The 13,820-nt window shown below is 41.3% G+C and overlaps 1 protein-coding gene across 3 annotated transcripts; it reads left to right on the forward strand.

Moving 5' to 3' along the window:
• The first annotated feature begins 418 nt into the window (after positions 1–418).
• glra2 (glycine receptor, alpha 2) lies at positions 419–13,288 on the forward strand. 3 transcript variants are annotated; one of them, XM_047601761.1, is made up of 9 exons: positions 419–1,023; positions 1,574–1,695; positions 3,622–3,833; positions 5,180–5,403; positions 6,572–6,654; positions 6,747–6,884; positions 6,976–7,190; positions 8,778–8,927; positions 11,130–13,288. In XM_047601761.1, the coding sequence occupies exons 1-9, from the start codon at positions 938–940 to the stop codon at positions 11,409–11,411; spliced, it is 1,512 nt and encodes a 503-aa protein (XP_047457717.1). In that variant the 5' UTR covers positions 419–937; the 3' UTR covers positions 11,412–13,288. The 3 variants fall into 3 exon arrangements, with proteins under 3 accessions (XP_047457717.1, XP_047457719.1, XP_047457718.1); XM_047601763.1 differs by having other exon boundaries at positions 421–1,023; positions 3,622–3,689; XM_047601762.1 differs by having other exon boundaries at positions 422–1,023; positions 3,766–3,833.
• Positions 13,289–13,820: the final 532 nt, after the last annotated feature.

Genomic DNA, 13,820 nt, shown 5'->3' on the forward strand with positions numbered 1-13,820 from the left:
TCCAAACACACATGGAAAGGGACAGAAATAGCATATTGCTTACAAATACGCCAAAGGATGGTGTAACCCAGTGAATCTGATGTTAGACACCCACAGCATAAATTTCAGCTGAATCTCATTCCTGAAAATTATGCTCAGGAATAGAAGGATGCAAGCCAACACAGAATGACTATTTATATTATTGTTATATTACGATCCACATTATACCTAATTTCACTTATAGAAAACATGAAAAAAAAGAAAGAAAAAAAAATCCCCAAACCTGTTAATCCTGTTGCGCAGCTGCGCGCACTGGGAGATTCCCCATCAAGCCTGTCTACTGAAACAAAAGCTGTCATTTCAAACAGTCGTCATGCAACAGACTCTGGTGACTGTGTGTTTTTTTTTTTTTTTTTTTTTTTTTTATGTCTTTCTGGTGATTACCCCCCTCGTTTAGCGGACTTATTAAAAACCAACTCACGTCCACCACTTTTAAGCCTTGCGCTTGCGCGCAACGGAACCGGGAGCTGTCCAAGTGCTGAAACGAGAAAAGGCGTTCCTCCTCCATTCCTTGACTGTCCTCCACCTGAGCGAGATTTCACTTCCTAAGTAACAACACAGGCCAGAGGGTTGTTCTTCACACAGAGAGCTCGTTATACCCCAGCCAACGCCAGCGCTGACCATCCAGCCGATGCGCCTCGGAGTTTTACCTTCTCGGCGTCTGACCACAGGACTCATGTTTCCTCGCACCTCCGCTTCGAGACATCTGGTTTTGGGAGTCAGAGTTTCATGAAAACTAAACTATGATCCGTGGCTGCGTTGAGGAATGTCTCCTGTATTTCTGTGTGACAAAAGAACACCCAAACGCCCACGACTTGGTCAGGAAGAAAGCGTTCCCCCTATTTGGATTATGTGTCTGACTAATGTAAACATATGGAAGAAATAGAAAAGTGAGCACATGGGGAAACCACCAGGAATGAAGCGCTCCTTCATTAAGGTTTTGGCAGCTTTGTTTACATGTTTCATGGAGACCAGCAACTTCAGGTAGGAACATTTATTCAGCGGACATATTTCATTTTTTTCTCTCTTTTTAATTCTGCGAAAAAAACATATCTGTATATATTTATATAAAGGAAGTAGCGCAGTTTTCCTGCACAAAGTTGGCAGTTGCCCAAGTGACTGATTAGAATTTACTAAACTTGATGTTTATTTACAACTCTTTGTTGATCTCAGCTGTCAGTTTTTTTCTGACTAAAATGTTCCTTGTTTTTTTCTAAATATAGGCGACATGATTGTCTACACGACTTCGTGACATTTATGCATGTACCATTGCTATTATTATATATACTCTTGTGGTATTAATACAGCATTTTTGCAAAATTGCCATAAAAAGCAACATCGGGCTGGGGTATCTGTGCAGAAGCCTCGCATTATAAAAAGAATAATCTTTTTTTAGATGCCCACGACGTCGTGCGCGTTAACGCATTTTCTAGTTTAACTCCCGGGCAGCTGCCGCGCGACAGATAAGGTTTACCTCCTGGTTCTGAGCTCTGACTTCTGTCTGATGAAGCGATTTTTTTCCTCCCCTCACCAGAGTTGTGGATGCCAAGGAGTACGATACCAGATCATCCTCTAACATGTCTCCGTCAGACTTTCTGGACTCGCTCATGGGTCGCACGTCCGGGTATGACGCACGAATAAGACCGAATTTTAAAGGTTTGTTTGTCTTTGCCTTTTAGAAATCTAGGCACACTTCACTTCCCAGATATCACAGTATAAACATTTAGAAAGCACCCACTGTGCACACAGCAAAGTTTTTTCCCCCTCTACTTATCAAGAGATCCACTAAGTGTTATCTGTTGCCCTTTGATAAGAACAATCAATCACTTCCATTAACAGTAACATAATTGTCCTGACTTGAATTAAATCATGAACTAACCCCTCATCATAACATTGTGCTCTTGTTTTCATTTTGTGACACCATTTCCAAGACCGAAAACTCAATCGTCTCCAAATAATTGTTTAAAAGCAGGCTAGATGAGGCGATCTTGTAAATATCAAACTCAGATTGGCTCTCCCAGCAGACAGGGATGCCACCATGACAGGCCAAATGATGGATGGTGCCCCTGTGGCAAGGCTGCAGGCTACTGACTTCCTCTGTTGTCGTTGCTGTGATGCTGAGTATAGACAAGGCATCTGTCACTGGAACGGAACTGAGCGAGAGGAGGCTGGCACGCTGGGGATCGGGCCCACTCCAGGCGGGGTCAGGTGGGCTGGGGTTTAGTGGCTTTAGGGGAAAGCAGCCAGACAGTATAGGCTACAGCGCAGGGATTGATCAGAGGGATCCACAAACACGCGTCCCAGATCTTTTCTCTCCATTGGGGAGAAAAGGAAGATTGCTGAACATGAGAGGAGCCTGTTTGACGCCGGCTCGTATTTTCAAAGGAAGGATAATGACTTGTTCCTTGTTAATAAGAGGAGGATTATAAAAGCTGTAAAGCCTTTTTTTTTTTAAATAAATAAATAAAAAAATGTTGCTGGTTACATTTATATTTTGAGGGCACCTGCACAATAGACTATGAAGCCCACTGCCTTCAACACACACAAGGCTACAAAACAAAACGCTTAAGCACGAACCCACTGTGATGTAATCAGATGATTATGGTTGTGAACCCGCTAGTTATACTTTGAAGAGTGTTGAACTGTATTTCTGAAGACTGACCCAGATTTACTTGCTGAGCTCGGTGTGACGAGGTACACGGCGGCTTTTTTTTCTGCTTCTGCTGTTAAATGTAGCTACCTGACGAGAAACCGAAGCAAATATTAACACCATGAAATATAGATGAGGAAAACACATGGGAAGGGCACCGGGAAGGGTTTACAACTTCACTTACCAGACAGGGAAGCAGTGGCTTTAAATGGCACATAACCTGCCAGGGTTTCGAAAGAGCTTTCACTTCAAGCAGCTCTATGGATGGAAAAAAAAAAAAAAGACACTATTCATTAGAGCATGCTGGGTATGCTTTACTCACAGTGTTGGAGAGAAAAGCATTTGATGCTAGTCCATTATAGATTATTTTATTAACTGATTAGGAATTGGTTAACAGAAATATATCTTACCACCACATCAGGTTGAGAAAATGTTCACATTTCCAAAGCTGAAACTATTAAATAACTAATTGGTAATGAGATCTCTGCTGATCAAGACATTGATTATTCACCTCTGTTTGTGTGTGTGCATGCCTTTCTGTGTGTGTGTGTGTCTGTGTGCACGCATGCACGACTCAACCTCCAAAGATTTGCACCGTTTGCATCACTTGCACCACGAGACATCATTACATAATTATATCATCAAGCTGACACCCTGACGTCAGTACTGATTTATGTATTTAGTTTGATTTGATTCGCATTTTTCAGTGGCATTTAGGAAAGTGACATGCATGTTTTGCTGTCTTTGGTTTGATGAAGGATGCGCCGTGTCACCATCCTCTCCTTAAACTCTCTTAAGACGTGTGTGAACCAGAGAGACCAGCATTTCCTGATAAAAGAAAACAAAACAAAACATCTTCCCCTCTTCAGACCGTGATGATTTGTCTGCTTTAAGCCTCTTTCCTGTCATGTCATTGTCATTCCATTTCACAGGTCCCCCCGTAAACGTTACATGCAATATTTTTATCAACAGTTTCGGCTCTGTCACAGAGACAACTATGGTGAGTTCCTCTGTCATTTCGGTCAGTTATTACCCTTCAAACTGTGTCAATGTGTTATCTATCCCTCAACCTGCAGGTCCACCAGTTAATGTTACCTGCAACATATTTATCAACAGCTTTGGTTCTATAGCAGAAACTACAATGGTGAGTTGAGTGTTGTGCTTGGACATGTTCCACAGCCCCGACCCCTCCTCTGGAGTTAAGACTGAGTCATCCTGTTTTTACCCAGCCTAGTCGATTTTTCTTTATCCATGGTATCCATCTTCCAACTCATGAAAAAGATTTAGTTTTTTTTTTTTTTTTCTTTTAACCATCAAGGAGTTTATTGGCGGGCTATCCAACCCGATTGGTTCCTGCTCGCTCCCATGGTGCTCTTTGTACACACGCTCGACCAGGTTTAATAATTCACGCAACAAATACTTAAGTGTAGGCAATAATTGGCGAGAGGTGGGGAGAGGTTGGGCCTTTCAAACAAGCTGTACAACAAGGCATCCGACCGCCAAAAGGGTTAATAACATAAAACCTGCGAGGCTGCATTGAAACTAATCAGGATCAAAGGATTCATAATGAGTGATAATAACTATTTAGCTAATAAATGGGGAACGTTCATTTGCGCAGGAGTGGGAACGTGTAAGATTGCCAGAGAATTACACAGTATTAGACAAGCATGCAAATATTTGGAACCGCCAATATGCTGATGAAATGTCAAACAACATAAGGGCCTCTCATCATCATGACATATCAATTACGCTGAGCAAATGAGATTTGTGACACTCAGTTCACTACTAACTGCACTGTCACTGTGTTCCTCATCAAGCTCCGTATCTGTATTTAGCTCCTACGACGGCTTTCACATGATTCTGATATAAACTTATTGAGGTTAATGTTTTGCAAATGCAGTTCGTAACTATATGTAATCATCAAAACTGAAGACACGAATGATATTTCAGATTCTTAACACTGTGATGATATTACTGCTGGATGATAGTTGCTGAAGATTTCCAAAATAATTTTTCCACCATCACCCATTCTATTATTTGTCATATATCATTATTGATGTTAGGAGTGCTACTGGAAAAGATTTTGTACAGAGGAGTTTTTAAATGAACTGTTACTGTATGTGCATTTATGTCTTAACTACATTTTAATTTTATAGTTAAGGAAATAATATTAGCTACTTTTTAAACTGGTGTGTAGACTACCTACATATCTTCAACTATATTATGTGCATGCAACATCCTAATATGCCTGTGTATAGCTAAAATTAAAAATAAGGAATAGTCCTCATTTAATGTCTTTACTTTTATTATTTTAGCCATGGTATTGCTTGTGTGTGTGTATTACAAGAATGATTACTTACCTCATCAAAAGGAGGCTTATGTAATGTTAAAAACTGACACCAGTGACTGGCGTTTCCATCATCAGCATGCATTCTCTTTGCACGAATCACCGCGCTACCAAATATGCAAAGCCGTCTGTTATCTCCGCAGGATTACAGAGTAAACATCTTCCTGCGGCAGAAGTGGAATGACCCACGGCTGGCGTACAGCAAATACCCGGATTCCTCCCTCGACCTGGACCCCTCCATGCTGGACTCCATATGGAAGCCTGACCTCTTCTTCGCCAACGAGAAGGGAGCCAACTTCCACGACGTCACCACGGACAACAAGCTGCTGCGGATCTTCAAGGATGGGACTGTCCTCTACAGCATCAGGTGCAGCGCTGGACCTTCAGACGGCCGGTCGATCAGCAAATTAATCAGAAACGTCCCAATAATCTATTAATCGAGTGATTCCTCAGTGAATTTCCCCAGAACAAATTAGTAATTGAGAAACAATAAGTATATAGGTCAATAGCAATTGCCAGCTGCAGACGCAGTTAGCAGCATTTGGGATTGTAGCCGAGGAAGAAATCTGAGCTGAGTGCAAGACGATGCTGCAGAAAAGCCCTGATGCATAGATTACCCCAGGACACGTTCGCTCATTGCATTTTTTCCATTTCCTTGCAAACATCAAAGACTGTCAATCCAAAGCATAGTTTTAAATAGCTTTTATCTCATTATGATCACTCCTTTGAAATGGTGCCATTTACTGAACTACTGCAGAATCCTGTGTGTGATGTAGACTTTCAATAGAGGAACACTGATTTCTAGAGGATGCACTAACCTCAGGGGCTGAGAGAATAAAGCAAAGATGGAAACAAAAAAAAAAAAAAAAAAAAAAATCTTCATGTTCGTGTTCAGATTTCATATGCAATAAAAAAAAGAAGAAGAAATTGCCTCCGAAAATAGACTCCGAAACATCCAACTCACTCAGGACTGATGAGAATTTAAAGGCCCATCGGCCCGACTTTTGAGCAAGGTAAAGGTACAAGATATGAAAATACCTTGTATTTCATTTCAATACAACTTCAATCACACACAGCATTCAATTTTTTGCTGCAACGATGCGATGTAAGGCAGATCAATTTTGAGTCCATTTAGGGAACAGCTCCAGGCTGAGCGGTGCTCAGGTGTAGAAGTAGAGAGGGTTGAGGGGGAGAAATGGAAGGTGGTTAGCAGCACTCTCCATTCATGGGAGAAATGACAAGAGTGCGCAGACTGGGAGCCGCGACGTACCACAGAAACAATAAGTTGTAGTAATGAAAGTGTGATAGGGTGCCTGCTGAAGGGAATCCTACAAGATATGTTGGAGGTTATCACACAGAAGAAATGAAGCACCTAATACAAAGATTACCAAAAAGAAAGTGGCAACTGTAATTTAATTTTTCAAGCTAATTGTTTTCGATTCACATGCCGACCAGCTAGTTCAAGGTTTAACAAATATATTTACTTCTAAAAAAGATAATCATATGTTCATGGGTGTCTCTGTTGCTTTTTATAGGTTGACTCTCATTCTGTCATGCCCAATGGATTTGAAGAACTTTCCCATGGATGTCCAAACTTGTACGATGCAACTGGAAAGTTGTAAGAACTGATTTTCTCATTCCCGCCGCTGCACTTTCTGTAATGAGTATCTGCTGTACACCTAAATCCATACGCTCTCTTTCTGTCTCTAGTCGGCTACACCATGAACGACTTGGTCTTCGAGTGGCTGGAGAACGGAGCGGTGCAGGTGTCGGACGGACTCACCCTGCCTCAGTTCATTATGAGGGAGGAGAAGGAACTGGGCTACTGCACCAAACACTACAACACCGGTCAGAGAAGGAACAAACGCAGACACGCACGAGTGCCGTTAATATTTCATGCTAACATGCTAACGTTTCTCCCGGTTCAACGGTTAAACAGGTAAATTCACCTGCATCGAAGTCAACTTCCACCTGGAGCGCCAGATGGGCTACTACCTGATCCAGATGTACATTCCCTCCCTCCTGATTGTCATCCTCTCGTGGGTGTCTTTTTGGATCAACATGGATGCTGCTCCTGCCAGAGTGGCGCTGGGCATCACCACTGTGCTTACCATGACCACCCAAAGCTCCGGCTCCAGAGCTTCTCTTCCAAAGGTAAACCTCTAAGGGTCTTTGCCGTTAAGAGCATGCAAAGGGTTAGGGTTAGGGTCTATGAAAGCCAATGCAGTCTTACGTTCAAACAAAACTATGCAAAACTACTACGGCACAGTGATCAAAGTTAAAGCCAAAACGATGTGAATATCAAACATATGTGATAGCAACATATAATACGCTTTGCCTAAGAAATTTAAGAACAAATGTTATTGAAAATTGATCAAAGGAGGGCATTTTAGTGCATGACTGTTGTCCAACACATGCTCCATCTAGATTTCATATTATCATCACTAGTTCCATTAAACATATCCAAACTTGGATGAGAGAAACTTGCCTTAATAATCTTCTTAAAATCTTCAAAGTCCATCAAGATGAATTGGATTGCTTTGATGCACACACACACATTTTGCACAAGAGACAGACACAAAACTTGTCACATCTGTCATTAAGGTATTGGAATAAGTTCTTCATAAGAGACTTCTGCTATAACTGTAGTTTGATGAAATGTCTGTGATGTGCCATATATGGAGCTACAGGGGCCTAAAGTCCTAAGAGATGGGTAACAAATGGATGAATTAGATTTCTTTCATAAGTCAGTCCCTTAACACGAGACTCAGGCAGCGGTACCTCAACAATGGACAGATTTATGCCAAACACAGATTCGGTCTAAAGAAGAAAAAATTATTCATTGTTGATTGTAGCGTGAGAACAGTTTATCAAATATCTATTATGTGAAAACCCCCGGCGATACATCAGAGGACGTCATATTTTTTTCACATTAAAAGCAGAACCGAGCGACCTGATACGTGCTATTCAGCATTTTTTGTCACAGCTAGATGACAACGAGATGCTCTGATCTAAAGTATGTGTACATTAGAGATGCCGCGTTGGTGTGTGGTAGCTTATTTTCAATCAGGGAAAATTGCCATGCACACATTATAGTGAAGGGTGCTGCAGACGCGGCGAGAGTCGGATCCTGATGATCAATCACTCTCGGCGCATCAGTCTGCACACGAGCGCCAAAGGCCGCGGCCGCGTCAGAGACGCTCACATGAAAGACACGCATACTGATAAATATTTAAGGAGCAGCCTTCGGTTCACGAAAACAATAACTCAATATGCCGTAAGTGCGCTCGGAAAGCCGACTTGTTTTTGCCACATGCTAATCAGCTGTCACGACGAGGTCACACTGATGAGGCTTTCAACTTCATCCTTACTTTCTCAAAATGAACAGGTCAAGAACTGTGCTAAAGCTACACAACTAATACTTCAGTTCTCCTTGTGTTGGTAATTAGGGCAGCCATTGTTTACGACTGTGCAATCACTGACATCACTGGCAGCTCTGATGCACTTGTTGGCAAACATTATCTATAATTACAGTCATCTAGAAGTCACAGTTAACTGATGTAATGAGCAAAATTAAAGCCGGGAAACAAAGATGCTCACGTCAGAGCAAATAATCAAACCTATTAAAGAAATGGAAGGACAAAAATGCAGATATTTGAAGTCAAATTCAAACTGGATTTGGTGTTATCTAATGCTGTCACCTTGGAGGATCTAACAAAGGAAATCTGCTTTCTCTCCCAGGTCTCTTACGTGAAAGCCATTGATATCTGGATGGCTGTGTGTCTGCTCTTTGTATTTGCTGCATTGCTAGAATATGCTGGGGTTAATTTTGTCTCCAGGCAACAGAAAGAGTTCCTTCGTCTGAGGAGAAGACAAAGGAGGAGCCACAAGGTAGGCTTTAAGGTGTTTTTTTGGATGTCAAACTTTTTTTGCTGGACCTGTAAAACTTTTCTGGGGATGGCAAAGTTGACCAGCTAGATCTACTCCTTAAAATACACTGTCTGGCCAAAAAAAAGTTCCCACCTGCATTTAACTAAGCAAATAGGTAAGAGTCTCCTATTGGATAATTACTGCATGGGTGATTGTCTTTCAGCTAGGAAAAAGTTATTTAACTCCAACTGAAGCAATGACTAACTTCTCATTTCTTAAACAACCATGTGGAAAGACATATCCCATGGTCATGGAAATGTTAGTCTGTTTGAGAAGGGTCAAATCATAGGCATGCATCAAGCAGCGAAAACATCTAAGGAGATTGTGAGAAAAAGCAAAATTGGGTTAAGAACTGTCCAATGCATTATTAAAAACCGGAGGGATGGTGTGTGGTCAGAATGTGGTCGGAAAAAAATCAAACCCCAAAAAAAGGGTTCAATTTGCTAGGGAGCATAAAGATTGGACTCTAGAGCAATGGGAGAAGGTCATGTGGTCTAATGAGTCCAGATTTACCCTGTTCCAGAGTGTTGGGGAATCAGGGTAAGAAGAGAAGTAGATGAAGTGATGCTCCCATCATGTCTAGTGTCTACTGTTCAAGCCTGTGGGGGCAGTGCTATGATGTGGGGTTGCTGAAGTTGCTCAGGTCTCGGTTTAGCAACTTTATGAGGCCAAAGAATGACATTGCAGAAGCTTACCAAAACAATGCCACAGAGAATGCTGCTGTAATCGAAGTTAAAGGTCCAGTGAAATATACAAGTGTGTGACCTTTGTTTTGGTGGCGATGTTTTTTGTTTTGTTTGTTTTGGCCAGGCTGTGTATATTGGTTCCATTGGACTGATTTCCATAAATTTTGGCAAAACATTCCTGCTGCACTGAGGATGAATCATAATGACTCCAGTTACAAGAAACCTTTGACTTCTTCAGTAAACATTTAAACACTGAGGTACGATGTATCGCGTTGATGGCCACCACAATAGTAGAACTCTATCTATTATGTGCAAAGATTCATTATCAACCTGGATGAAGTCTGTTTTATATGTATAGCCTCAAACTGACGCAACGGCTTGTATATTGAAAAAACTATAGCAATCCTTCAAGTGGTAAACCTAGGGATTGTAGACCTGGTTTATTTGACACTTGTTATAAAACAGTGGTCTAATAATCCCATTCATACCAGGAGAGTTGGGGGGCACGCGGTGTAGTGGTTAGAGAAACAGCTTCTATTATCAGGCTCGCTTCTCAACGTATCCATGGCGGAGGCGCCTTGACTGAATGAATCCCAAATTGCACCCTGGGCGCTACCCAAATGGCCGCCCACTGCTCCCAGTTTCACGAATGGAGAGAAAGAACTTCCCCATGAGAGGCCAATAAAGGAATAATTATATTCTGATAGCACAGGTCACAGACATTTAGGAGCGGCAAAACAAACAACTGCCATTTTAATAAAGACAATTTGATCAGTTAAACGCATCAACAGTTAAGCTGCCGAGGTATAAAATGTTTGGTTTTCATTAGCAACAGTCTCTGAACCCATCAGAAGACAAAAGCAGATTTTAACACTAACCTAATACAGCACTTTTTTTCCGAGAATATCACCAGAGACACCTGGTGCATAATAGCCAACGACAAATGTATAAATATTGCTCACTTTCACCAGTGGGTCCTAGACTATTGGTGACATTTATTTAACAGAGAATCCTTGGGGGTGGCATTTTAAGCCCTTGATTTGGACCATTTAACTTAACAGGATAAAAAAGGAGGAAACCTCAGGTGCAACAGAGCAGGGATCCGTCTTACAAAGAGGGCACTGATGCAATAGATGTTGCGTGCACTGAATCGTAATAGTAATAAATGCAAAACCACCGAAATACCCATCAGCCTAACTCCTGACAGCATCTACAAACGAAGAAGTGCACCGAAGGAGCGTACCATTATTTTTGTTTTGCCTGAGTTAAGATTCATCTCCTAAAGCAGTCGTCTGTGGTGCAGCAGTCTATATGTTATTTATGTGATTTATTTTCGTTATGTATTTTTAATATCTCATTATTAATGTTCATCGCTCGCTGCAGAAACACAAGCCCGTGGCCATTAATGAGTAAAACATAACATGTAAACTACAGTCTAGCTGAACCAGATGTGCGCATTTTTTTTTTTTTTTTTCAGGATGATGATATGCGTGAAGGCCGCTTTAATTTAGCTGGCTACAACATGAGTCAGTGTCTGCCAACAAAGGACGGCTCAGCTGTTAAGAACGCTGCTCCGGCCCCGAACCCTCCACCATCAGTCCCTAAGGACGTCGATACTATGAAGAAAAAGTTTGTGGACAGAGCCAAGAGGATAGACACGATCTCCAGGGCCGCATTTCCTCTGGCTTTCCTCATCTTCAACGTCTTCTACTGGGTTACCTACAAGATCATCCGACACGAGGACATCCACACAAAGTAAAGACTTTACCCTCGACAGATAAAATTATATTTTTAATTTCTCAGATTGAGAAATGCTTGGAGTGGAAGGTGGGGCGAGAGGGAGAGAAGGGAAGGCTGTGCATTGAGAGGCACCATGGTGGTAATGATAATGGTGGTGTTCTTTCAGGGATTAACGTACAATGTTCATGCATCACACAGTAATGCTCATGTTCTGATAATGTGAACAGCTCTTGAGATACAGTGGCTTTACTTGTACTTGTACTGCTGCAAAATATTTTCTGAAGAATCGAGACTTAGTAACATGCTGGAGAAGACGGACCAAAATCTTTTTGAATCCTGCCTTGGCATTTGTGCAACTAAGGAACAAAGTAACATTCCACAGATCCATAACTGTGAGGTAGCTTAGTTAGACCTTTCTGTGATTGCAAAATTTCTTATCTAAGGATATTTAGGACTGTTTTATAGTGCACTATTGTCACAGCTTCTGATCTATACAAGCAGAGAACACACAGATGCATCTCTCAAACATTAGGCAGCAGCACACGTCTCAGGCATGAGTGTGAACAACGCAGATGAAAAATCTGGAATTGGATACTGCATTTTTATGAAATACCTGAGGCCTTAGATATCAAAGATTTGACGAGATGAAGTGCTACGTGTCTCTATTTTTTCAAGCATCTTCTATTGTTGAGCGGTCTCTCATAGCCAAACGCACGAACGTTGGAGCTTTTCTACCAGACATGGCCAGACATCCAAAGGTACTTCTTGATGTTGAGTCCCTGTTCTCTAAGTGAATTATAAATAATATTCACGGTCACCTATAATCACTGTAAGTTATTATTGATGTTTTTCTTTTCCCCATTTTTTTTGCCGTTCAATCTGAGGTATTTCATTATATAAATTGCCATATAGAGCTAGGTTCATAAAAGTGTGATGGTGTACAGGTAAGGCCACAAACTATGAACATGCACTACATTATTCAGTGTTGTTATTTGCCCATATCCAGCATAGACTGTATATAAATATGGACAACGCGTTCCCACTTCCTTGCATTAGCCAAACGCTAGTTTCCCGGAGATACGGGTGGAGCCATCTTGTGAGTTTCAAGTCTTGCGCAGACTCACTTGCATTTTTGTTTAATTATTACTGCGTTCTGCCCTACCTCCACCAGTTACAAAGAAATGTTGGATTATACACTGTACACATTTATTTTTTCTAACTCATTTCGCAGAACTGTTGGCATGGCAACTTGTAAAAACCTATCAAAAAAGTGGACACTTAAACATGCATCAGCATTATATTAAGTACCTAAAATGACATTAACCATCCTTGAAAAAATGTATATTTTATGTGTAGTTTAGTGTTTTATTTTATCCCTTCGACTAACGTAGAGGAGGTGGAGCTTAGGGCCTATACTGCAAACAGTCACCAGGGGGAGCTCTACTTGCTTTGGCTACACGTTTGAGGAGTTGTTCCATTGTCCATCTTCATACAGTCTATGATATCCACATGAATTCATTTATATTCCAGGTAAATACTCGAGGTATCCTAGGTATGGTTTTAGAGATTGTTTTTTTGTTGGTAGATTTAGTATATTGAAATATTTATTGTAAAGGGGGGGGGGGGTTATGTTTATAAAATGATGTCTTTCTGTATACTTCTTCAACATCTGCTGTGGACTGTTTCTCTTCACTCGTTTGTTGCTGGATGGTGTTGATAGATGAACTCGAGAGCGAAGGATAGATCTGCATAAAGTTTGTGGTACAGAGCAGGTAATGGCCCTTGCACTCCTGATATACTGTGGTGAAGAACTCTTTTCTTGAATGCTATTCATGAAAAAAGGTTATTTACAGGCCTGTATATCAATAAAATTGACAGTGCACCATGTTTACTCTACTTCCACCTCTCCTGTCATGAATGAAGTAGCGACCAATGTTCTGTATCGCTTGATATTTTCCTACATTTGTTTATAAGACCACAGCCTGTGTGTCTTCCTTCTCATTTAAAAAAAAGAAAACATGTCTTCCCCTCACCGAGCCGATAAGTCAAGGTGGTGACACTTGCCCACGGATCGCTGGGTGGCCCGGGGTGACGCAGATATGATCTGACAGTGGGATTCCATTAATGTATGATAATGGAGAACAGAGATTCCATCAGTTGGTGCTCGCCTACCAGCTGGCTTCAAAATATTGGCATGGCTTCACAGGCAGGAGAGGACAAGTGTATTCGATTCATCATTACACATCAACAAAGATGCTCCTTAGATGGTTTCCACCTGTTGTTCCTGCCAATGTAACAAGTATCCCAAATAAATTACCATCGGAGAGAAGAGTGATCACATCAGCTCTTGATATAAAGCCATTACATTATGTGATTCATAATGCCAGTCATTGGCGTACTGTGAGTAATGCTACAATCCATTAACCAT

This window comes from Mugil cephalus, chromosome 12 (assembly GCF_022458985.1).
Source record: "Mugil cephalus isolate CIBA_MC_2020 chromosome 12, CIBA_Mcephalus_1.1, whole genome shotgun sequence".
Lineage (NCBI taxonomy): Eukaryota > Metazoa > Chordata > Actinopteri > Mugiliformes > Mugilidae > Mugil > Mugil cephalus.

Coding starts and splice junctions, on each gene's coding strand:
- glra2 (XM_047601761.1), top strand. CDS start 938: ATGGGGAAACCACCAGGAATGAAGCGCTCCTTCATTAAGGTTTTGGCA. Junction 6,885..6,975: donor CACCAAACACTACAACACCG/GTCAGAGAAGGA, acceptor ACGGTTAAACAG/GTAAATTCACCTGCATCGAA. Junction 8,928..11,129: donor GACAAAGGAGGAGCCACAAG/GTAGGCTTTAAG, acceptor TTTTTTTTTCAG/GATGATGATATGCGTGAAGG.